General features: G+C 37.8%; 2 protein-coding genes across 5 annotated transcripts in view; one reads left to right on the forward strand and one right to left on the reverse strand.

Moving 5' to 3' along the window:
• Nucleotides 1-24,806, forward strand: part of iqch (IQ motif containing H) — a 34,887-nt gene that overhangs the window by 726 nt on the left and 9,355 nt on the right. The window contains exons 2-17 of one of the 4 annotated variants that reach the window (XM_089116430.1): nucleotides 2,116-2,156; nucleotides 5,606-5,728; nucleotides 6,502-6,605; nucleotides 6,700-6,775; nucleotides 6,868-6,987; nucleotides 10,243-10,360; nucleotides 10,892-10,993; nucleotides 12,527-12,714; nucleotides 14,203-14,754; nucleotides 16,930-16,996; nucleotides 17,410-17,493; nucleotides 17,566-17,744; nucleotides 18,783-19,055; nucleotides 19,354-19,548; nucleotides 23,726-23,846; nucleotides 24,416-24,702. In XM_089116430.1, coding sequence (XP_088972556.1) covers nucleotides 2,133-2,156; nucleotides 5,606-5,728; nucleotides 6,502-6,605; nucleotides 6,700-6,775; nucleotides 6,868-6,987; nucleotides 10,243-10,360; nucleotides 10,892-10,993; nucleotides 12,527-12,714; nucleotides 14,203-14,754; nucleotides 16,930-16,996; nucleotides 17,410-17,493; nucleotides 17,566-17,744; nucleotides 18,783-19,055; nucleotides 19,354-19,548; nucleotides 23,726-23,846; nucleotides 24,416-24,702 — 2,613 coding nt within the window. In that variant the 5' untranslated portion in view covers nucleotides 2,116-2,132. Of the gene's footprint in view, nucleotides 1-2,115; nucleotides 2,157-5,138; nucleotides 5,454-5,605; nucleotides 5,729-6,501; nucleotides 6,606-6,699; nucleotides 6,776-6,867; nucleotides 6,988-10,242; nucleotides 10,361-10,891; nucleotides 10,994-12,526; nucleotides 12,715-14,202; nucleotides 14,755-16,929; nucleotides 16,997-17,409; nucleotides 17,494-17,565; nucleotides 17,745-18,782; nucleotides 19,056-19,353; nucleotides 19,549-23,725; nucleotides 23,847-24,415; nucleotides 24,703-24,806 lie in introns of those variants that run through there. The other 3 variants (XM_039684063.2, XM_039684064.2, XM_089116431.1) reach the window with 3 other exon arrangements.
• aagab (alpha and gamma adaptin binding protein) lies at nucleotides 264-5,127 on the reverse strand. The gene is made up of 10 exons (XM_039684069.2): nucleotides 4,924-5,127; nucleotides 3,925-4,115; nucleotides 3,739-3,835; nucleotides 3,574-3,663; nucleotides 3,406-3,489; nucleotides 3,052-3,131; nucleotides 2,593-2,683; nucleotides 2,342-2,446; nucleotides 1,830-1,879; nucleotides 264-1,748 (listed from the first exon to the last, which is right to left on the reverse strand). The coding sequence occupies exons 1-10, from the start codon at nucleotides 5,015-5,017 to the stop codon at nucleotides 1,671-1,673; spliced, it is 960 nt and encodes a 319-aa protein (XP_039540003.1). The 5' UTR covers nucleotides 5,018-5,127; the 3' UTR covers nucleotides 264-1,670.

The following is a 24,806-nucleotide window of genomic DNA, read 5'->3' on the forward strand; positions in this document are numbered from 1 at the left end:
TTTCACTGGTCCATTGTATGGAAAGATTGGGATAAAATGTCTGACAAATGTAAATGTATGAAGCACTGCTCACACAGAAGTCACTTTCACGGGCGAACCAAGTAGGTTAACGTTAGGGAAATGTATCGCGAATTCCCAATCGTGTGTATTTCATATCAAAATGACTGGATTTTGCAGGCAAACATTTGCCAAACAGTGGTAAAAGTGACCACACCGTTATTCATCACATTTCTCTTTCAAACATTCACTTGATTTCATTGTCCTTTCATCGATTCACTTCTGTGTATGATTTGTGCATGAAAGAGTGTGTTAGACTCAGATTTTTGAGCTAATGAAGTCATCTAACAAATAACAGCATTTATTTTCTCTACATACTACACCATTTTACAGTGATTTCTTGAGAGGGTCAAAAAAAAAAAAGCTCGTATTTAGAGGCTTAAAATGGAGGGCAAGTACTGCTGGCAGCTCTTGGAAAGCTTGTATTTTTACATATAGATTGATTTCACAAGAGAATAGTGTAAATGGCTAGATTTTTATTTGTACACTTTGCTTTTCAGGTTATTTAATCCCTGAATTTGTTAATATTGACATTTAACATCCAACTCGATGCATGGTCAGAAATCAGTCCGTAAGCGTTTCTCATTTTATTCTGGTTTCCCAAGTAATAAGCACTGAATCATTGTTCATGAAAATCTTGACAATCTTTGCTTGATTTTGAAAATCAAATGGATATTTCATGGAACAACTGATGCTTGTGTTTAATTCCCCTAAGCTGTGTCTTTTGCTCTGAATCTTGCCAGCTCTTCATTGGCCAAAGCACACAATGGACTGGTGATATTATTTATATTTGTCATTTATGCTGGAATATTCCTTATAACCCATTTATTTTCTTTGCACTCTTTATTTGGAAGCAAATACATTCTTTGTCTAATAGCGTCAGTTAATCAATTCATATTCTTAAACTGGTGCTTAATTCTTGTTTTCCCTGAATTTCCCCTTTTGCTTTTCTGTAACGTACACTCACAAAGACTTCCCTGTTATATTGACTTTTATGTACGTTTTAATAATAAAATGTTTTAAGAGCATCGGTTTTTGCACTGCCTTTGCTTCTTTTGTAAAGAGTTGTTTTATTTCACGTAAAATTCTATTTTTCAACAAAAGAAAAGAACATCTAAATTGATTCGACAGATTATTATTTTAATTGATGAAGAGCTAATGACATGCTCAAGCATAGTCCGTAATTGTGACTTGTATCAAGTACACAAGGAAAAATAAGTTTAAAAATAATCCATTTGTCAGCTCATCTGTCATATGATTTACAACTATTGACAGAACCATAGGCTTCATCCTCGTATGTTGCTTGCACTGAAGCAGAGAGCATACAAGATAACAATCTTGCCCCCTGCAACCCATTCAATGGCTCTGAGATTACAATGTTTAAAGCCAAAAGCCCATAATGACACTGTACTGCCTGACTGAGGAGTTGGATGTTTATATTATAGTAACAGCAGAAAATCTCAGTTGCTGTTTTAGCTCCTCATGTTCCTCTTGCCGGATCTTAATTTTTCGGGCGGGACAAGACAGGACTGGGCTGAGCAGTTTTGGGATGACGGGGTTCGAAGGGTTGGATGAGTATCAACAGTGGAAGCTGGTTAAGAGTAACTCGGGCATTAACTCTCCTCCCCTGATGACAGGCCCTCAATCTCATCCTGGTCTCCACCAATAGCCATCCAGAATGCTTTAGCAACCTGATTGAGGGAAAATCTATTGTTAGTTCAAGATTTGGATTTGAAAAAGTATTAACATTAGTGTTAATTAGAGAACACTACCTTCTCTGCGTGCACTTTCCTCTGTTCATGTGGCAATGAAGAGGCCTTGTCTACAAGAAATGTAAGAATAGTGAATACTATTTGTAAAAAAACGCATTCAATTGAATTTAATGTTTCAATTTAACATATGCAAATACATATATGTATATGTATATACACACAGTTTGAGATCAGCAAGTTTTTTTTTAAAGAAATTAATACTTTTTTTCACAAGGACAAATTAAATTGTTAAGAAATTACAACATTGACAATAATAATAATAATAAAAAACCTTAATTTCTTTTAGACTGAAGAAAGACAGACATGGACATTTTGGATGACATGGGGGTGAGTAAATAATCAGCAACATTTTTTTTTTTTAAAGTGAACTACTTTAATAATATTTCTCAATATTGCTGTTTTACTGTATTTTTGATCAAATAATTGCAGCCTTGGCACGCATAAAAGACTTCATTCAAAATCTTCCTGATCCCAAACTTTTGAACAGTAGTGTATCAATAAGTCCTTTTAACCTTTCATCTCTTTCAATTTAGTAAAGAGTCGTTCAAAATTCTCCACATCTGCATCGCCAGCTGTTAGATTAGCCAGCTCTTGGATATCAATGTCAATCATCGGATCTGTGGGAGATTGGCAAATATATTATTAAACACTGAACAAAAGTACATTTAAATATATATATAAAAATAGCTTGTTCCATTTGTACTTACCATTACTTAACCTTCAAAATGACTATAACTATATTGCCATTAGCAAAATTACATACCAACTACTGTGTCCACTGCATTATTCTGGTTATTCTCAGCTCTCTGGCTCTCAGTGCCTTCATCTGTACTGTTGGATGGGGAATGAGAGGACTAATAACAGGGAGAAAAACAGCCAGTTACAACTAGATAACAGATAGTTCACCCACAAATGAACATTCTGTCATCATTTACTTACCCTCAAGTTGTTCCAAACCTGTAGAAGATACTTTGAAGAATGTAATGACCCCATTGACATCCATAGTATTTTCATCGATTTTTACCGTCAACTGTTTGGTTACCGACATTCATCAGCAGAAGAAATTCATTCATTCAGGTTTGGAACAACTTGGGGGTGAGTAAACAATGACATAATTTTGGGTTTTGGGTGAACTATCCCTTTAAGACTCTAACATACACAGACAAAGCTAAATAATGTTCATTTACATATTTTAAATAGTAGAAAATGAGAAAAGACTAACCAGTGTCTCTTGACTGGGCCGTGGGTTGTTGTGACGCGAGGCCACTAGGCTGCTCATTAGCCCAAATCCCTGATTATGTACTGAGGGGAATAAATGATCATCAAAAGAAAAGGTAATTAACGTTGCTTAGAATGAACCTGTGAATGTGGTTTGTTGATATTTCATAATGAATTATCTTTATACAGTTATTGAGCTGAATAATGTGAGCTGCTTTGATGAAGTTTGCATCCTAAATTTGGTTGCTTCCTGTTTACTGTGAAGCTGCTTTGAAACAATTTCTGTTGTATGATGTGCTATACAAAATAAGGGTGACTTGACATTGTACATTTTGGCATTAGGGCAGCACAATCTCACCATCTTTCATCTCGACACTAGACCACACGTTGGCATTGAGGGCTTGCAGGATTCTTTTTATTCCTGTGGACTCTGGGAAATCATCTACAGGATATATATAAAAAAAAAAGACTAAACAAAACCATTTTTGTGTGCATAATCAAGGCTTCACTATGTCTTCTCTCTCACCATCTTCATCGGGTAGATCTTCAGGGTTGAGCTCTACTAATTCAAATGCGTGAGCCAGACACCATTGCTGGGCTTCCTGTCTGCTAACACCTGCAACGGTATATTCACACCCAAACTTAGCAAAACAAACTACTGAATGATGAAAGATACCAAACACATACTCACCGCTGTCACACACATGGTCACAAACTAGTATCAGCACTTCTGGAGCCAGTTCCTCCACTACTGATAACCAAGAGTTGACATTGTTAAGGGCGTCTTTCTGAAATACATAAAGAGTTGAATCAAGGGCACATGCATAAAATGACGAAATTGTCAAATGATCAATGTGTCCAGATGTCCATCACTCACAGTTTTGCTGTCAAAATAAACGATGAATGCTTGCATAGACCGGGCAACCTCTGCATTCATGTCAAATTTACTTGAAACAACACATAGATTGACTTCTGCTGTGTAGTATTTGTTGTTAATTGTCCATGGAAACCAAGAAACTCTTTCCTCTATTTTGGTAGCTTGTGGCAGTGATTCTGAGCCCAAGATCTCTGGAATAAATATAGACAAAATTGTTATTGGCCGAGTGTGTATTTGAAATTAATAATATAAAATAAAAACACTGGCAGTGAAAACAACCACTAAAATAAGTCATAAAGGAAAAAATGAAGCCTAACACTGCCGCCTGCTGGACAAAAAAAACTAAACAAAAAAGATAAGAATCAGTTAATTCTTAGAAATAAATTTTTTTTGCTGTACTAAACGTAAGCACTAACTTATACATGATAGATAGATAGATAGATAGATAGATAGATAGATAGAATTAGAATACATATATATTAGACAAGAATACACCTTAATCACCCAATTTTAAAGGATTTGACAGTGTGAACATATCATATTTGTGTCATGCAATATATTGCACACGTGTTATAGTGCATCACTGTATCGATAATATTAGTAAATACCAGAAATGATTATTTACACATATTGTCCCGTTATATCACATTGTATCAATAGTCTAAGATCAAGGTATTTGTAGAAAACCAATATGACAGACAAACGTGTAAAGAAAGCAATTTGACTTTAATGAAACACTGCATGTTACATGACACGAGCAAAGACGAGCCAGATAATAGATTCTAAGATGACAGTTGGGAAATCTTTACAAAAAATACTGCTTTATGCTATGGTTACACAATACATTAATGCACAATACATTTAATGCAATTGATAATCAAACTGTTATTATCGCGTTTGCAATTAGGTGACACTACGCTGGATGTTTCTTGTTGACAGCTAACGTTAGCATAGCTGCAAGGCTAACGACTCTAGGATAAATGTCCCCCTTGTACTCACGTCTAATGAGCTCCTCTTCTTTAAAGCTGGAATCACAGCTTGTGACTAAGATAGACGGCAGAGTAAATACTTCATCTCCTTGATCATCTGCCATTTTATGCGTTTAGACACTTAAAAACAGCTCCAAATGAAAGTTAGCACGTTAGCAACAGCTGTCAACCTCCTCCAGAAAACCTTTCACCTCTAACCTCAACTTACTTCCGTGTCTGCGCGCGTTGTGTGTGCAATAATATTTAGTTTACTTTAAGAGATATAGCAAAGCTGCTTTTCAATGAATAGCTTTAGAAACAGACGGTAATATATAGTAGCCTACTTAATAATGAACCGATAATAAAAAATAATAATTCCTGCCCGTGTTTCTCACGGAGCGTTGTTGCCATAGTTACGGCCAGAGCTTTGTTCAGAAAAATATTACGACTTGTAACGTTAACGTTACTTAAATGTGTCTTGAAAACCCAAAAGAGTTATTTAGTTGAGAAATGGCCGACGTGCTTAACAATAAGGATGAAGTTGGGCATATTTTAGTACAGGTAACTTAATGTAAACAAGAAGGCTGACAGCTGTTTAAGTGTTAATATACTGTTAAATATAAAGCTATGCTGGTTAACGTTACATTATATAATAATTGAATATGACATAGTTACGTTAGTAAGACTATACTATAATTTTTCTCGTGTGTTAGGTGCAGGATGATTTGAGACAACTAAAAAAGAATCTTGTTCGAATGACTGTGCAACAGAACGGGGGAGTTCTGGACATTCAAGCTCTGGATACAGCCATTAGCAGGACAGAAAATGGAATAAGGGTAAATAAATCACGACTTTACGAATTAACTAGAATAATATGTCTGTATAGTTGAGGTCTGTCTGTATATCCTAAAGAGTGCAAAGAGTGGGGAGTTTATAAAATTGCAAAATAAATTACAAAATAATAAATTAATAACCTTTTTATTATTGTAACCAAATTGAAATCTATTTAGGTCATCTCGCAGTAGCTGGCTCGTAAGATTCATGCAATAAAACATACAAATATGTTTAATGTGGTTCTGTTATGACATCTCTTGGAGAGATTGGCATGGTAATGGATGTGGCATTGTTTGTGTTGTTTGGTCTTGGTGGAATAGATCTGCTACGGTTTGTTAGGATATAATAGAATAGGACAGGATAATGATAATAATAATAATAATAATAATAGAGATTTAAAAACTGAGAGACCAAAGCTGTTGCCAACTATTTGAACATCTGAAATCGGAGGGTGCCAAATAATCGAAACATTGAGAAAATCGACTTTAAAGTTGTCCATTAATGTTCGCGATTGTGCTGCATTCACTCACAAAAATAACGGTTTTATGTATTTATGGTAGGAAATCTACAAAATATCTTCATGGAACATGATCTTTACTCAATGTGCGTCTCAAGATGCACATTACTAAAAGCCATTTAAATTCTCTAATTGTACTTAGGCCAAATCCTGGCCAAACCCTGTGAAATAGCCCGATAGAGTTTCATGACGAAACTTTGTGTTGCATGAAGAATAATGTACTGTGTGTAAATATGACATGTGTTTATTGATTCATAGAGGCATGCAGAGCATTATCTGAAAACTATCCATAATCAGGTTTTGACTCTACCTTGTATTGAAGACCCTGAAAAGAAGATTGCCCCTGCCAAACCTTTTAAATGGTATTTTAAAAAACTTTTATACGAATTTACAGTATTTCAATTGCATAATGTAAAATTGTATGAACTCTAAAATATCTGTCTAACATTTTTCTAGGCAACCAACATACGAGGCAATGCCTAATGCACGCCCTCAGAAAATCCAGATTTCTGGACCATCACCTGGGGAAAAGGTTTCCATCTTTACACTTATTCATGACATTTGTTAAGCCAAAAAAAAAAAAATCTGTATTTTATATACTCTATATTTCTATCTCCCACACAGCACAAGTCAGCATTTATGATGCGTCTCCTCAATAACCCTTGCCACCCAAAGAACAAGGAGCTCATGCAACAAAATTATGGGATTCAGTTTCCTCACCTGCACAAGAGAAACGCGGCCAGTGTAAGATTTGGACAGGAATGATTCTATTCTTTTTTATTATTATTTAAAAAGGTCTATTAAAGTGACAGTTCATCCAAAAAAGAAAATTCTGTCATCATTTTCTCACTTTCATGTCATGTTGTTCCAAACCTGTATGACTTTATTTTTTCTTCTGCGGAACACAAAAGAAGATACTTTGAAGAATATTGGTTTGTGTGACCATTGACATTGTACAGAAGAAAAAAAAACACTCAGACATTTCTCAGAAGATGTTCTGTTATGTTCCACAGAAGATTGACAAGGAATGACATGAGAGTGAGAGTTTTGTGTGAACTATCCCTTTAAAGGAGTAGTTCACTTAAAAAAAACCTTTTGCTGATAATTTACTCACCCCAATGTCATCCCAGATGTCCATGTCTTTCTTTCTTCAGTCGAAAAGAAATGAAGGTTTTTGATGAAAACATTACAGGATTTTTTCCATTTAATGGACTTCATTGGGAACCAAACGGTTCAAGGTCCAAATGAAAGTTTCAGTGCAGCTTCAAAGGGCTAAAAACGACACCAGACGATGAATAAGGGTCTTATCTAGCGAAACGATCTGTCATTTCAAAAATAAATAAAAAAGTTTTAGTTTTATAAGCACAAATGCTCGCCTTGCTGTTCTGTGATGCGCGTTCGTGACTCTCCTGTTCAAACTCGTTCATCAAAATGAACAAATCTTTTTTCGAGTCATGACTCGAAGGGTCCTAGATAAGACCCTCATTCATCGTCTGGTGTCGTTTAAAGCCCTTTGAAGCTGCACTGAAACTCTCATTTGGACCTTGAACCGTTTGGTTCCCAATGAAGTCCATAAGATGGAGAAAATCCTGGAATGTTTTCATCAAAAACCTTAATTTCTTTTCAACTGAAGAAATAAAGACGTGGACATCTTGGATGACATGTGGGTGAGTAAATTATCAGCAAAAGTTTTTTTTAAAGTGAACTACTCCTTTAACACTATGTTCTCATTCCTTTATTTTACATGTGTGGCTGCATTAGAATCCAGCATTTTTTATGATTAAGACTTATAGTGTTGATTATATGATGGCCAGCGTTGACTGTTGCCTTAACACCAGCGTCTGTCACACGAGCCTCGCGAAAAGAAATGATGTGAGTGTGACTGGCGTGTAATAATAGATGACTCCAGTCACTTTGCTTTCAAATAGGAGATGCGGATTTGAAGGTCACCTGGTTTGGCAGTGACAGCCAAATCTGTCTGTTGGTAAACAAATTAATCTTTCGAAAGGTCACCATTTGTTTTGGTGCTCTGTTTCCTCCCCCCTTCTGCTTTCCGCCGTGATTCTTCCTCTATCTCCTGCATCCTCTGCCTGTCACTCGTGAGGAGGCTGTCATGTTGTTGAGAAGAAGGTATGAGACTTGGCTGCCGAAAGCAGACAGACGCAGATTGCGGCACATCAGCATTCTTCTGAGGACGGCCACCGCCTGATTGCAGTTGTATGGGCTGCTGCTTTACAGCTGTCTCAGGACAGGCACTGGTACCTGTTCCCGCATGCCAATAAGACAGCCATGGCTTACCCAACTGGCACTCGCTGGCTCTCTGCCTGCTGCGTCAATACCTCTATGCTGTCGGCTAGTTCTCCGCTGAGTCTCCAAAGGAGCTCCCACTGTTTGGGGCTTTTTTTAAAAAACAAATGTCCCCTTGTACCACTTAAACAGCTGCAAGCCTCAAAACCACTCCAAACACCTGGCTGGTGCTCGTGGTTTGTCAGAGAGCTCAGTGGTGTGACAACAGACAGGCCAGAGAACATCAGGGGGAGAATCCAGAACAGCAGGATGAGGAGAGTACAGAAGGGCTGTGTCTGGCATGTGCCCACAACTTGACAAACTCACAGTGTGCTCTCCATTATATGTTTTTTCGGCAACGAAGAAGTGACCGACCTTGTTCTTTGATGTTTTGTGTGCTATGATTAATGCACGTCCTACTCGTCGTTAACCCAAAAAAGTTTATCTTGCTTTTAAAAGGCTGTAAATTGTCGGTAGATAACACGTTTTTATTGGGCGTTTTGTGACATCATGTGTCTTCGGGAGTAATTTGTGACTTTTGGTGCTTGTTTTTTATCAAAATGATTGTAAAAATTAATGGTGAATTATATTAGTCGCTTTATGACTATTGCGAAAATCCTACTTGTCGCATCGCAGTACATCCATTTTATTGTGGAACGTGGAGCGCGGCTTTCATTTGATTTAGGAACTAATATATGATAATGAGGAGGTATGAGCATTTTAGGCATTGCTCTGATGGAATTTAATTCTAGAAGATTTCAAACAGCTGTTCACTTGAGAGAAGGTGCGAGGCAAATAAAGCGAGCCGCTCTCAAAGTATCCAGAAAGCATTGCCAGCTTTTGATTGATTGCTTCAGGGAAGGGGCTTATTGGCCAGTTTACAATGTCATTAACTGCCTGTATTTTAGCTCCAGCTTTATTTTAATGAATGCAGAAAATCTGTTGGTTGTAATCACACAACATCACCGCGCTCTCTCTCGCAAATGTGCACGCACTTGTGATTCGCAACAGCCAGCGGAACAGAGAGAAAGAGAAACCATATTTCTTGACATCTACAAGCTGCCACCAGCCTGATTAATGGATAGTCGTCTCTCAGCCTTTTACAACAAAGTTTTGTTTGGAGGGAAAACCCTGATCAGTGACCCGAAGCTAATAGCATTCTCCATGAGCAAGTCACTGAGCGAAGTATGTTCCCTCTCTCTTCTTCTAGTATGGGTGAATGGTGGCTTTAGAGCCTGCAGGCAGGTCTTTTTGGCCCAGTGAGACGGGGCAGTAGGTTAATACCCTTTGTTCTGTCACTTTCAATACCTCTGACCTTCGACCACAGAGCTATCATTCGAGGCTCAGCAATTCCTCCATATTTGGACAATGTTTTATTGCCTTTTGCAGACATTCCCATTACTTCTCCTTGCTAGTTCATCAAAGCTTATAGGGTTAATTCACCCAAAAATGATAATTCTGTTACCATTTACCCTGTTGATTAAAGTGAATGGTGACCATGTTTGTCTTGATTGATAGTAACGCAACAAGCTTGAATATACAAATATATGAATATCTTAAATTATGAATTTAAAGCACAGTGAAATTAACCATAACAGATTTTCTGGTTAAAGTAGCTCTTTAAAAATAACTATATTCCAGCTAAGGTAAATCACAATGGTTTGAAAGAGTATAGTGTGTATTTATGTAATGGAAATGTGCTGGTTATTCTAGGTTGGGACTCAGAGAGTGGTCACTGGTCCCGCATTAGGGAATTTTGCTGCAACACATGGAGGTCTGCCTAAACAACTGCATACTAAATCTCTACCCGAATGTGAGCACACCAATGCAGGTATAAAGTTCTGAGTCAGTAAAGATTTTTATAGGTTTATGAAAGAGGTCTTTCTAAGCTCACCAAAGCTACATTTATTTGATTAAAAGTAAAAACAGTAATATTGTGAATTATTATTAGAATAAAAAAAAAGAGTTTTCTATTTTAATATATTTTAAAAAGAAATTCCATTACTTTCACTACTTTATTAATCATTCTAATACGCTAATTTGTTGTTCAAACCTAGATGTTTTTCTTTTCAGGATTCTTTAATGAATAAAAGTTTAAAAGAACTGCATTTATTTGAAATTTGTTTGACTTTTTTTGTAACATGTAAAAATCACTTAACTGTCACTTTTGATAAATTTAATATGGCCTTGCTGAAAAAATCTTACTGAACCCAAACTTTCGAATTGTCGTATATATGCCTAGATTTGTTTGTTTGTGCTCTTTTTTTCATGAGTAATGTGTTGCAGTCACAATAAAACCCTGAAATATTTTGTGTACGGATCGTCTCTGCAGATTTTAATGAGACTTGGTTTGTCATTTCAGCGCTGCAACCCTCTGCAGATGACCTCTCTTCAGTGCAAACTCCACCACTGCCCAAAGCTGTCCATGTGCTCCAGAGAGAGGACAGTGGCCAAAGTAAGACGGGTCAGTCTATTTCCATAATGTCATTACACACTTGCTTGCGGCCTACATTTAAAGTTTGAAGGTCAACTTGGATGTATCCAAAAAATCAGCTTTTTTGTGTATTGGATTCAATCTACATTCATATGGAGAGTAAACTGAATTCATTGGGGGACAAAAAAAAAATTTTTTTGATTAACATTTGATTTGATATCTGTGATATCTTGTTTTAAGTGTTAGTCATGCATTTAGTACTTTTTGAAATATACACAATGTTGGGGGTAATACATTGCAAGTAACTTAACATAATCAGATTCCCTTTTTCATGTAAATAGTAAAGTGCATTACTTATAAATTTACAGCAAAATATAGATTACTTTTTCAAATTAGTAACGCAAGTTACTTTGTTTTTCAAATCCGTTGTGCGAATATTATACAGTAGTTATTGTAGTTGTGAGCATGCATTATTTACTCATCTCACTTACACAAAAACAGGTTCAGTATAATCAATAAAAACAGTGAAATGGAAACTCGTAATGTTACGCAAACCTGTTGTAATTAAATGTTAAATGACACAAATATACTTTATGCATTTAATCTCACTTTATTAATCAATGTCCTTGCTGCTTACTTTTGATCATCCGACCAATTCCACCAGATACTAATAAGGAAAAAGACCGTTTAATTGTTAAAGGAAGTCGAAATCGCATACTTCCCTGCTAGTAGGCGATAAACAGTATGTGATAAAACAAGCATGTATGAATTCACAGTACTCATAAATGAGTAGGCAAAAAGTACCCGGATGACCTACTTACTTCATCTGGTGAGATTCTGAAGTGTGCATCCGATGGACTTCACTATCCCATGAGGCCATAGGAGAGGATTTATGAATGGCAGTGAAGCAACGTACAGTAACTGACGCTGGTAGATCACATCATAGTCAGGTGTCAGATAACAATGACAACATGGCAAATGTATGTCCGGATTACATTCATACTACATAGAACACACTTTTTTAGCGGTTGTGAAGTAATTACTTATTCAAAATAATCAAGAGAGTATGCAATTTCAGGCGCAGCCAGAGTGTTGAACTTTCTTATTCGCAGCTGAAAGGTTTGTTAGAGCTGTGTCCTCTACTGTGCAGGCGTGAATTTGCATTTCATTCAACCTGAGGCTTATTCATTTAACTTTAGGTGTGAAAGGGCCTTTAAATTTGCCAAAAGGATGGGACTTTTTTAGTTATTAAAAAACAAACAAGCATGCCCAGCCCAGGTGAGAAAAACTAGTAACGCACAAGTTACGCAACACATTTCTTTTCATAAAAAGTAACTAAGTAATGCAATTAGTTACTTTTTAAAGAACACTGTACATGTGTGTGTGTATGTATATATATATATATATATATTAATTAAAATATTTGAAAATTGTCTGCTTCAATCAAATAACTAAATAAATATTACATATATTGTTTCTTCCTTTTAATATATCTGTTATACTTTTTATACTTCATACAGTCTTTGATATGACTGTGGTATGTACTTCTTATCTGTTTAATAGATGAGTCAGAAAAGTCTTGTAAACGGGAGATGGATGTGAGCAGAGACAGAATGGCTCTTGGAAGATCATCATGCGAGAGTCCAACATCCAGGAACATGCGAACTCCCCCTCCTTCAGCTGCTTCTGCAAGCTCTGACAACAGAATACTGACTCATACTTTAGCCCGACTCACCCCACTTAACCTGCAGGTATTATTTATTTATACCAAGGTGCATACAGTTATTTATGACAAGGATATATAGTGTCCTCTGCTCACTGAGTTGCCAAAATGCTCATTTTCCATTCCCACTATGTGTCTTCTGTTTCTAATAATCATTTGTTTCTCAAAAGGACTGTTATTTTATGTTGTATTTTGCCCGTGAACACATACTAAACATGCAATCTGGTCATGAAAGCTTACTGATTGATAATCAATTTTCCTTTTCTGTTTAAAGTGACCCTTTACCCCTGATGTAATGTTAAATGTGTCAGGAATAGCTTCAGGGTAGATATGGGCAATAATTTGAAATGGTCACCCTCTGCAAGCCAGTGGCCTTTTGGATTTGTAAAAATAAGCTTTCTATTCAGTTAATGGATTTCATTGGTTACAGACAAAAGTTGTGTCCCAAATGACATATAATACATTGTGCACTTATACTATGCACTATGTACTCAACCTAGTCTAGTGTATGAATTCTACAAGGTTATTTTGTCATTCATCAGAGTCTGATAGCCAGTTGAGACGCATTAAGTGTCATTAATTGTCATTCAACATTCCACACTTTTTTCCCTGGTTAATTGCGTGCATCATCCGGGTATTTGAAGTGCACTTTTTCTTTTTGGAATTTTTAGTGTGAATGCACTACGCACACTATTTATACGACAAAACGACATAAGTACGCAAATTGAGACACATTTCTAGTTTTCTTAAACCTTTATTTATTAACTGCAATAACCATTTGCCTTTATATAATATGTTTTTCTGGTAACACTTTACTTGAAGGGGTGTGCATAAGACTAACATGACACCTTCATAATCATGAATATGAAGGAAGTTTTATGCATGTTTGTGACAAATGTCATTAAGTGTCATTCGCTCAGTAATGACATTTTTAATGCAAATATGACATTGTTTGAGATGTCTTTGTTATGACACCTTGTCATAAAACCAATACCTGTCAGTGTCTTTGTCATGACAACTTGACATTACTAAGAAAACTCAACCTGTCATAAACATGACATAGCAGATTAATTATCAAACTTAAAAAACCACCTAGCTTTATGGGTTAACATTACATTAAACTGTCAGGTGGGTGGTTTTATATTTACTGTCATGAAGCCATTATATCATTTTAATGACAAATTCAATTAGTACCACTGTAGTTGAGGTCACGAAAAATATTCATGACACAGTTATAATGGCCAACCACATGACAGTTTAACATAATGTTATCATGACAATAACACTGACAGGTTATGATGTTATGGTTTATGTCAAGATGTCATCTCAAACAATGTCATATTTGCATTAAAAATGTCATCATTGAGCGAAAGACACTTAATGACAGTTGTCATAAACATGCATAAATCCTACTTCATATTCAAGACAAATGTCATGTCATGGTTATGAAGGTGTCATGTCAGTCTTATGCACACACCCCTTCAAGTAAAGTGTTACCGTATTTCTTTCTTCTTAGAGCATTCCAGTGCAAGCTGCTGTCAGCAAATATCCTTTCACCATAGTTGAGGGCCAGATTGACCCGGATGCTCCTGACTACTGTAGGTTTAAAAAGCAGTACTGTCTGTGCTGGGTTGCAATTGTGGAGGCTCTGGACCAGCTGCAGCGGATGCTACTAGACTTTGCAGTGCCATTGGCGCGGGTGTGCGGGGAGCGACTGGCAGCTTGCGCGCAGAGCGGTGAGCTCACCTGGAGAGGCAGCAGGGGCCGGTGCGCCCATGTGGAGAAGCTACTCTCGGTGTTGGAGAACAGGGATGAGGTATGGGATCTGATCTGTCGGCCCGGCCAGCGCTACAAAGGCAACGGGGGGCATCAGACAGCGGCTGTGTGCATCCAGACCTGCTGGAGGCGTTACTCTGCCCGTACCGCCTACCTGCTCCAACTCAGGCCCAAATGGGCGGCACAAATTATTGCCATGTCTCTGCTGAAACGTGCCAAACTGGGCCATTTAAAGGAGAGTCTGCAGGCCTCACGTCTCCGCCAACTGGAAAACTACCGCACCCGAGCAGAGGTAAATTATATTTATACAACAGTTAGTTCTGGTCCTCGAATCTTATAGGTTGCATTGATATAATGTCTTTAACATGGGGAATTTGTATTGTTTGTATCGCTAGATTCGCTATGCTTGACGTTTGCACTTTCTGGATTGTCAGTCTGTATGGAATGCCAAAGCTGACTTAATTAAAAATAAATAAATATACGAAGAAATGAAAAAAAGTACAAATAAATGAGAAGTTATACTTTTATTTCCTTATTTATGTATAATTGTACGGCTGTTATGCATACGAAAAACGCGAATGTAAACCGCGTATTGAGTCGCGTTTCAAACTCATTGATCAATATTCTTGCGTAGGAGTCAGTGAAATGTGGGCTGGTTTACTCTCCGCGTTCTGCGCTGGTGTGCGAGTCTCACCAACAATAAACCCAAGGCAAGCTATCAGACGTATCCACCGCGTTTACATTGTTATTAATAGTGGATACTTTCATGCGCTTTCATGCGCTTTCATGTCTGCTATCAGATCCGTCAAAGTGCAGTTTCTGTTCATGTGTACTATGTGTGTTAACCCTATATACATACAGTTAGGGTGATATACACAACTTAAAATGTGATATTGCCACACACCTCTTGCGTTTCGTTTGGTCACACACCACAAGGTGTCACTGTCACTCTGAGCTCAATTGCTGATGTCTGAGTTAAAACACGGCCCCCTCATTAGCATACGGAGAAAGAAATCTTGAAATAAATAAATGTATAAATAAATAAATGTGGAAATAAATAAATGTATAAATAAATAAATGTGAAAATAAATAAATCTAGACATAAAAACATAAATTAATGTGGAAATAAATGAATAAATCTATTAATAAATAAATAAATGTGTGAAAAAATACAAATATACATAAATAAGGAAATAAAAGTATAAATACTCATTTATTTGTACTTTTTTAACATTTCCTTGTATATTTATTTATGTAATTTTGCTTTTTTTACATTTCTTCGTATATTTATTTTATTTATGTATTTATTTATTTTTAATTAAGTCAGCTTTGGCATTCCATAAGTCTGTACATTAGGTATCACATTTGATAAGGAACAAAGTATGTGTGTGTGTTACACATGTGTGTAATATGAATTAAATCTGGACAATTTAGACTTTAATTTTGTCTTGTGTCACTGCCATTAACAACAACTTTCCAGTGGCATAAGGTGATTGTAAAGTGTCTATCGGATGCTAACCTTAGAATCTCGGCAGACATAGTTGGGTATCCGGGTACTTTTCACCTACTGTTTCTATTTTATACTGTTTTTGCCTATATAGTAGATGAATTTATATATTCGAATGGAGGGGCTGTCTTTATTATAAGTGAGTCATTCAATTGTTCAACCAATTGGTTCATTCAGGAACGAAACAACTGTTGTTATTTGTGAGTCATTATTCAACGGATTCATTTAAAAAACGCTTTCTTTATGAATGAGGTAATTGAATTATTCATCCATTCAATCAAACAAAATGTTGCAGCTGTCCTGATCCTGGATCCTGATCCTGCTGTAGTTCCTCTCACAAGAAGTTCTCTGGGACTCTCTTGTTCGCTAAATAGTGCTGTATAAAATCAGGCTGTACACACCTGTAAAGAACATGTTTCATGCATCAATCTAGCGCTGGAGAGAATTGAACTCTCAATGCAGAGGTCCTCATACAAAGAGTGATTGTGATAGCACAAGCTCACATTTAGATGAAGTTTCTATTTGTCAGAACAGATGTTTCATCTGTGCTGTCATTCCTGTAACATCTTTATGAATCTAGCATGTCTCTTAATTAGTGCCCACATGTTCATTTATCCTCAGCGTCACTCACTGTGAGAGGAGACACAAGCTTGTGTATGTTTCCACCCTTTAAACACTCACATCCTTTTAATTAAGCCTTAATCTTCCCCTGGCAGAAAGCTTCATGTAGCCTGCTAATTGAATTAATAGAGGGAAGATGTTTCTAAGTATGCACTTAGCTGATTTAATTAATGTGATTTATGCTTGGTTTGTCTCCATGAGACCCAGGGAGAAAGACAAGCATAATTTCCTCACTTTGCTGCCATCGGTGGGCCGACCACATGATAAATCCACGTGCTGGTGGGTGCTGACGGTCACTGATTGCTTTTATTCTCTTTTATTCTCTGCTGTGATTCACAGAGTCTTGCAGCCAACTGGAAACACATCACCTCCGCCAAAAGGACTATTATCCACGTCCCATCATTGGGTAATTCCTTTGCATCTGTTATGAGGGCTCCTGATCACATAATATTTTTAAGAGAAAATTGTGATGTATTTAGATGTACCTGCAGAAAATGCAAAAAATAAACACAGTTTTATTTGTCAAAATCATCGAGACCTGCACTGGCTATTGAGATGATGATGAGTGTGAATTGTAATCACCAGCAGATGGAGTGTGATTTTTGCACTGGGGGTGGCTGAGGAGAGGCCCGTGTGAGCTCGGATAATTAAGAAGTTGAACCCTATTGTTTTTATTACCTCGCTCTGTTAGTTTGCATACATTTAATCATTTCATTATAGAGAATCATTTCTAGCAGTCTTTTTGAGGATTTGGAGTGTCTTGACTTAGAATAGAGTCATTAACTTGTTGATAAAATCTCATTTCAATTTGTTTGACAGGATATTCCCAGCATCAGCGACTCAGTCACAGGGGATTTGATGTACTTCAGAATACCCAAATGGGGCGACTATGTGACATCAGAGGTAAGGATTTTAACAACAAATGAAATTGGATTGGCAAAAGACACATGAAAATGAACACAGTACTGTTTGCAGATGAGAATGTGGAGGTCATCTACGTGTCTCCGGTGTGCCTGGGAGAGGATGTTCTCCAGTACTACACTCACCTGCTGGGCCTGGAGACAGCCATTGAGCTGGGTGATGCTTCTGCGCCTGAGTCCAACTGTGCCAAACGCTTCACCATCCTCATGCCAGAAGCATTGGAATATTTTTCAGTATGGTGGTCTACACACACACTAACCCTACCCCTAAACATACCCATGTCATAAAACTTTCTGCATTTTTACAAAAAAAAAACTTTTATTACTTTATTTTTATACCAGATTTACAAATGAGGACATCTCATTGTAGATTTGATCAGGTTTTGGTCAAAATATGTTTATACACAGACCTTTGTCTCCCCTCAAAGTGGTTTCTGAAATATGGTGTTTAACATAAATTTGTAAACCATTTTTATAGAAGAATTTGTTGTGTTATTTCTCACCTGTAGAGGGTGACAGAGGCACCCTGTGTAGCAGATCTCTTATGAATGCAATGATCTCTGGATTAATATTAGTATTTTCCTACATTTATAAACATTTGATATTGAACAAAACTAAATGTATATATACATTTATTTAAAGAATAGATAGAGATAGATAGATAGATGACTGCACGTGCAACACAACACGTTATTTATTTATTGCCGCATAGCGCTCGAGTGGCACGCGACGCCTCTCCCCAGTCGATTCATCTCTGTGTGTAAACTCTGCCAGACGTGTCATCAGGATAAATCTCTGTTAGTCGTTGCTGCCAGCGTGGCATGCCAATGACAGACGGGACAATTCTGCTTGGATCAAACATACAGATGTGGAGTAATTAGTGCTTTCCCCACAGAGCCCATCACTAAGCACATAGTAAAGTCAAGAGGCTGCAGAGGTTTACGGCCCTCCCCTGACTCTCCTTTATCAATTTAACGTGTTGGAGTACAGGAGAGGTCATGACCCCTCCGGCTGCACGTAATGGGCCCAATGTGTTTGCGCGTGTTCATAAATTACAGCCATAGACAAAGGGAGGGGTAAGACCTTAGAGCCATAGTGGAAAGGACAGTTATTTATGTACACAAAGATCTCTGAGATTTCACCTTCATGGGGGAAATGTACATAATAAAAATGCATTTTCATAATGTATTCTCTTTATTAGAGCTTATTGTCTTTGTAAAGCATTAATTCCGCAGCTGCATTATACAACAGTGCATTATATTTCTCTTTCAGACCAGAAACATGTGTCTAGCTTCGCTCCTGAAGTACAGCCCACGGACGCTAAAGCGCATCAAGAATTTGATCCAGGGGAAGCAGGCCTACATGATTGGCGGTGTCACCCACATTGATGACCTGGCTGTGGCAGATGAGCTCGAAGTTCCTCTTCTGGGCACTGAGCCTGCGGTGGCCCAGTTATACGGCACTAAATCTGGAGGAAGAAGGATCTTCAGTAGCGCAGGAGTCGATGTGCCACCGGGAAAGTGGGATATATACACCCTGGAGCAGGTCAGTGAACCATCCGTCCATCTGTCTGTCCATCAATGATATAATATTAAGAGTATTCTGCTTTATGCACAGCTGCACTACTTCCTGAACTTCAGCCAGCTCCTTGTTTCCTGTCTGCTATTATTGGACAAACTGATTAATCCAGGTGTGTCTGATTATTGTTGTTGTAACTACTGAGGTCAGACACACCTGGATTATTCAGTTTTTCCAATAATGACAGACAGGAAACAAGGAGCTGGCCGAAGTTCAGGAAGTAGTGCAGCTGTGCATAAAGCCAATTCAAATGTCTCTCTCCAAGCTTTATGAAGGTCTGGCCCAGTTGATGACAGAACACATGGAAGTCCAGCGATGGCTCTTCAAGATAGATAGCGAAGTGGGTGGGCGGGGGACGGCTTATTGTGACGTCAGCTACCTAAAATGCCGCCCATGGGCACAGCAGGAGTTTATCCGGCACGGGCCTAAACTGTGGAGAACGTCACTTCCTCAAGTGAGGGTAGGACTGCTTTTTTTTTTTACTTTAAAAAACGTTCAGTTATATTGGATTATTTTGTTGTTGTTGTTGAGAAAGGATACATTTTAATATTTGTATTGTATTATTATTCATTATTTAAATTATGGTTATCAGGAAAATTTATACACATCATATTTGATCTTTTGTTACATTTAATTTAAATTTAATATAAGTTCCTTGAACTATTTCAGTTCTAAAATGCCATAATATGTTAGCATTATGTTTCATAAAACCTTAATACAATAGTGATAATACTAAATCACAGCATGGTAAGGCATGGTAGATTTTGCCTTTAAAAATGAATAAAATAAATCTGTTGGTAACATTTGTTCTGATTTGTCCTAAACGCAGGCCATTCAAATGCACAGTCTGCATGAGTACGTGCCTGTTGTGCAACAGTAGCAATTTAGAACTATCAAGTGGCTTGTTTTTTTAAATGCAAAATGAAATGTGCCATTTCTTTTATTTTGCAAATGCAGCTACACTTCAGTCACAAGCGTTGTTCATTAGAATTTCCCCTTTGCCTGGTTTTTATATTTATATTCTGTACAAAATGCACCCTTGTCTCAATGGCAAGCCTGTCATTATTGACCAAGGCCAAACTTTGATGCCATGAGAGTGCTTATGACTCAAATACATGGGAAATTAATAATGAGTCTTGAGAATTTTAGCATATTTATGTATTCTAATTCAAATGTGATGTATTCAAAAGTCTGTTGTGTTTTTTAAAAACACATCAGTTTTATCCGCCTGTAATCGTGTTCATAACCCTCTCCTGGATCATATGCTTACAATTTGGCCCTTGATTTAAATACAATGTTTTGCCATTACACCGTGATAATTACAGGGTTATCATCATACGATGCTGTGTGCAAAATCAGACCTAGCTTCTTTTTTTTTTTTATTCCAGCCTTTTATTGTAACCTTCTATCCCGGGGGGGCAATAGGAGGCCACGTGTCCAACCTCCAAGCTATTAGCTCAGTCCCTAATTTACACTGAGGCCGAGAGAGGAATCTGGGGCTGTAATTGTAGTGGCATTGGCGCTGTTAATTACAGAGGTAAGCGGTTGAGGCCCAGCCAAGCTCCATTATGGTGATGGCGGTGAAGGAGCTTTAAATGGGGGCTCTTCACCAGCTGGGGTCCCAGTGAGAGGAAAGGGAGCTGGGGCCTGATGAGCTGGCCTGCACCCTTAGGGCTTCTGGGCCATATGGAAGCTAGTACTGGTCTTTATTCTACCTCTTCAACCTTTTTAATCAATGGCAAGCTCTGCTAACTGAATGGAGAGCACAGAGGTTATTTCAGCGTGTCATTCATTTTCTACAATCTGTATTCACTCTTTTAGAGGCAATTTTGCCATTCTGAGGCACCCCTCATAACTGAATTTTGCTAAATGCTCACTGTTCTGTTTACGGTTGCGTATTTGCATGTCATTCGTTATATTTATCTTTTTGTCATGCTCGTTGCACTTTATTACTCAAGCTAATAAATTCAGCAACAAATGCGGAAAGATTGTAGAGCAGATTTATCAGAGTAATGTTTTAATTGCAGTAGGCAATAAAGGGTAAATATTGCCTTTTGTTCTTTAAGTACAAAACATTTGTATGGATGATGTCTGCTGCATATTTGCAATTAAGTTTTTTCAAACGTCCATTTGAAGGGCCACTATCCTCTGAGAAAAATATTATAATGATTTTGTAATTATCAGAACGCAATTATCAGTGCTCAGTGGCTTCACGTAAGTTTTGCGTTCGGCTTTATTTATAGGAGTCATAGGAGTTGAAATGTTATTTTGCTTCTCTAGGGAGCTGTTTTTAGTATAATGCATGCTTTAATTTCCCCCCTCGAGCTCGGGTCTATGGTGAGCTCCCCCTCTATTTACCCTATTTACTGTGTGCACATTGTTTAATTATTGATTGTGTAAGGAGCCTCTTCTAATGCAAGGGGAAGAATACAAGAACCCATGTGGCCCTATAGAGGAACAGCCACAGAGATAAGTGTGAAAACAGACCTAGAGGCAGTGTGAAGAAAGACTGTGTGATTCTTTGCAGTTTGTTTAGGAGGCCCACACCCAGAGGGGTGTTTCAGATTCAGCCCGGGGCGAGCCTATCAGCTATTCAGAGAAGATGGGTTAAAGACATGCGGATCTCACTCCATTCAACGGCTGGGTGGACCCGTACACGCAACACTTTACACATTACAAACATGCACGTTCTGCCAGTACATGGGTCATTAGACACGAGGGAGCATTATACTAATAGCATCAACAGATAGACAGATTGTCTCCTACTTATTTTATTCAATGCATGTGGGATTACGCGTTGTACTATGTTTATTTTATTAGATATTGAATGTAACAACACTTTCTGTATTCCCCTTTGGTTAATGTTGCGTTTGGGAAGTAATCCGCAAATATGTCCGTGTAATAACCAGGCTTTATTTTCGAACCCATTCAAAATGTCCATTTACCTGATATCATCACTTTATATTTGTATTTTATTTGTATATGAAATTCATATCAGATGGCTTACGAAAAAAAGAAAAAAAAACAGTGTTTCACTTGTTTTTTTTTCCATATAATGAAAGTCAATGGGGTCCAAAACAACATTGGACCCAATTGGATGACATTGTGTGGACAAAAAACAGTGAGACTGTTTTTTTGTTCCACAGAACAAAGACAGGTTTGTAATGACAAGAAAATGTACTAGATTATGGCAGAGTGCTCATTTTCAAGTGAAATATCCCTTTAAGGAAAGCTTTGAAAAAGCCCCATATCCCTCTTATGAGGTATGCTGTTGAATATTCTTGCAACTGCAATGTCGCTCTTTCTAATGTAGAGATCAAACAGCAATCAAAGCACAAAGGAGACATACATTTATTTTATTTATATAGTTTCAAATAGCTCATCTTTATGTGGAAGCCAAGCAAGGCCCGAATCCTCTCTCACAGTACAGTTCGCAGTTTAAGTCCAAATAAAGAATGGCAAAAATTATTCCCTCTCGCTTTCCTTCCCTCCCCGCTGTTTGTGTGAAGTGCATTGGCAAATTCTCAGAGCGCGCCTGCTCTTTCGCGGGGAACGAAGGCCGTTTCCTTACACTTTTTGCCGCACCATTGTGTGCTTTATGGCTTGTGTCGGGGGTGAAATCACTGCGCAGCGATTGACCCTGGCTCTTCTGGTACTTGAATATGATGATGGCTGTTTCATGACTTGAATATCAACAGCATCGTATCTCCACATCTTGAAACTTCTTCAGTGATGTCAGTGGTCACATATGTTCGAATATTATAAATGTACTTGAAAAGGTTATAGATTCAATGGAGATTGAAAATAATTCATCCTCACCATCTTCTATAGCATAACCTGCACTTCTCAAGGTTGTAAACCAGGACCTATTGACTTATTACACGTGCTTTAAGAATGAAAAAGACATTTCATTAAATAGTTTCCCACCAAAATGATTCTTTATCCTTTCATGTTGTGCTTAAGTAAAAGCTGTTTTCTATTTCATTGCAGTTGTAAGCAAGCACATACATGATGTACTTAACGTGCTTGTGGTGGCTGTCTTTAAGTGCTCAGTTTTGAGAGGTCCTTAAGGTGATATTCTTTATCTTACTAACCAACAGGTTTTAGAAAGCACTCCTGGAAAGTCAAACATTGCAATTAACAACATAATTAAGTGTCAAAGCCATTATGGTGTTTTCTAGTTACAGAAACAAGGGCTGTATTGATCAGAAACAGCCCCTGATTGATCTCTTGATCGATTGGCTTGCATAGGTATTTATCTGCCAGCATGTGTCAGTTCTTATTGGGGACAGGTGCAGTTACTATTGCCTTCAGTTAAAGCTATTAGACTACTGTGGTACCGTGGCAATGAGCTGTCAATCAAAGTCCCCCACCCCCATACACAACCACCTTCTGTGCTTTTGTAAGGCAAGTCAAATAAAGACACACTTCAGTAGTTACTGCTTCATCTGGGTATCGACACTATGTAGTGCTATATGTTTTTGTTTTTTTTACATCAGACCCAGACACCCAGACAATTGTTCAGAAATTGCTTAACGACGTAAATTGTGATATTAGTTTTATTTAGGTCGCTCTTTGGAGCTTGGAGGGTTTTCAGTATGACCGACTTTGCTTTTATCTTTTATTTTTTGGTGCAGGAGCCGGTCATGATCAAGTTCTTAGAGGAAGTTCCTCATCTGCTGGCGTCATATGCCCGGCCGGCCAACACATCCTGCTATCCTTCATGGACCTGTTTCTTAGAACACTTCCTCAGGGAAGGTAAGTTTGCAAAGTACCTCAAACTTATCAGATCAGACACTTTCTCTTTTTCGTTGTACACTCTTACATTCCAACACCTTTTTTTGGTTACAAAGCAAACAAATTTAGGTTCTGGGAACGTTAGTTTTTGATTCCCAGAACGTTCCTAGAACTTTCACTTAAGGTTAAGGGAACATTCCCGGAACATCCTTATGTTATAAAAATGGAACCTAAAAATAACCTACATGGAACGTTCCTGTAACGTTCTTGTTTGGTTCCCAAAAAAATAACCTCATGGGACCAATCGGGAACGTTCTGTGTTTGCTGGGTAATTACATCTTCTTTTTGGAATTTTCAGTGTGAACATATTACTCATACTATTTATACTACAAAATGGCATAGAATAGTGCAAATTGGGAAGCGCCTTTAGTGTGAACAACATTTTAATAATCTAAAGAAGCTTTTTTTTTCCACTGTAAAGAACCTTTTGTGCCATGGAAAGTTTCCACAGATGTTAAAGGTTCTTTATTGAGATCTGTGGTTCCATGAAGAACCTTTATTTTTGAGAGTGTGTCCATCTCCTTCCTCAGGTGGAGTGATAGAAGCCTTCCCTCCTTCGGACAGTGTGACATGTCTGACGGTGGATCTTCTGGTGGAGCCGGGTGGCGATGTGCACATGCTGTCCTGTGGAGATCAACTGCGTGGGCCCAGTGGGTTGGAAGTGGTGGGCTGCACTGTACCCCAGTCCTCCATCTGCCCTGATGTCCTGCACACTATCTGCAATAGTATAGGACAGGCCTGTCAGCAGCGCTTCATCATGGGACACCTCTCCATAGATCTAGTCACCTTTCTGGATCCCAGCAACCTGGAACAGCAGGTTAGAGAACCAACACAGTCTTTAAAACACTTCTCAATATGAACCACTTTATATTTGCACTGCCCTTTTTTATTTTATTTTTTTTACATTTTTTATGTTTTATT

The sequence above is a fragment of the Pimephales promelas genome, chromosome 10 (assembly GCF_988280905.1).
Source record: "Pimephales promelas chromosome 10, fPimPro1.hap1.1, whole genome shotgun sequence".
NCBI lineage: Eukaryota > Metazoa > Chordata > Actinopteri > Cypriniformes > Leuciscidae > Pimephales > Pimephales promelas.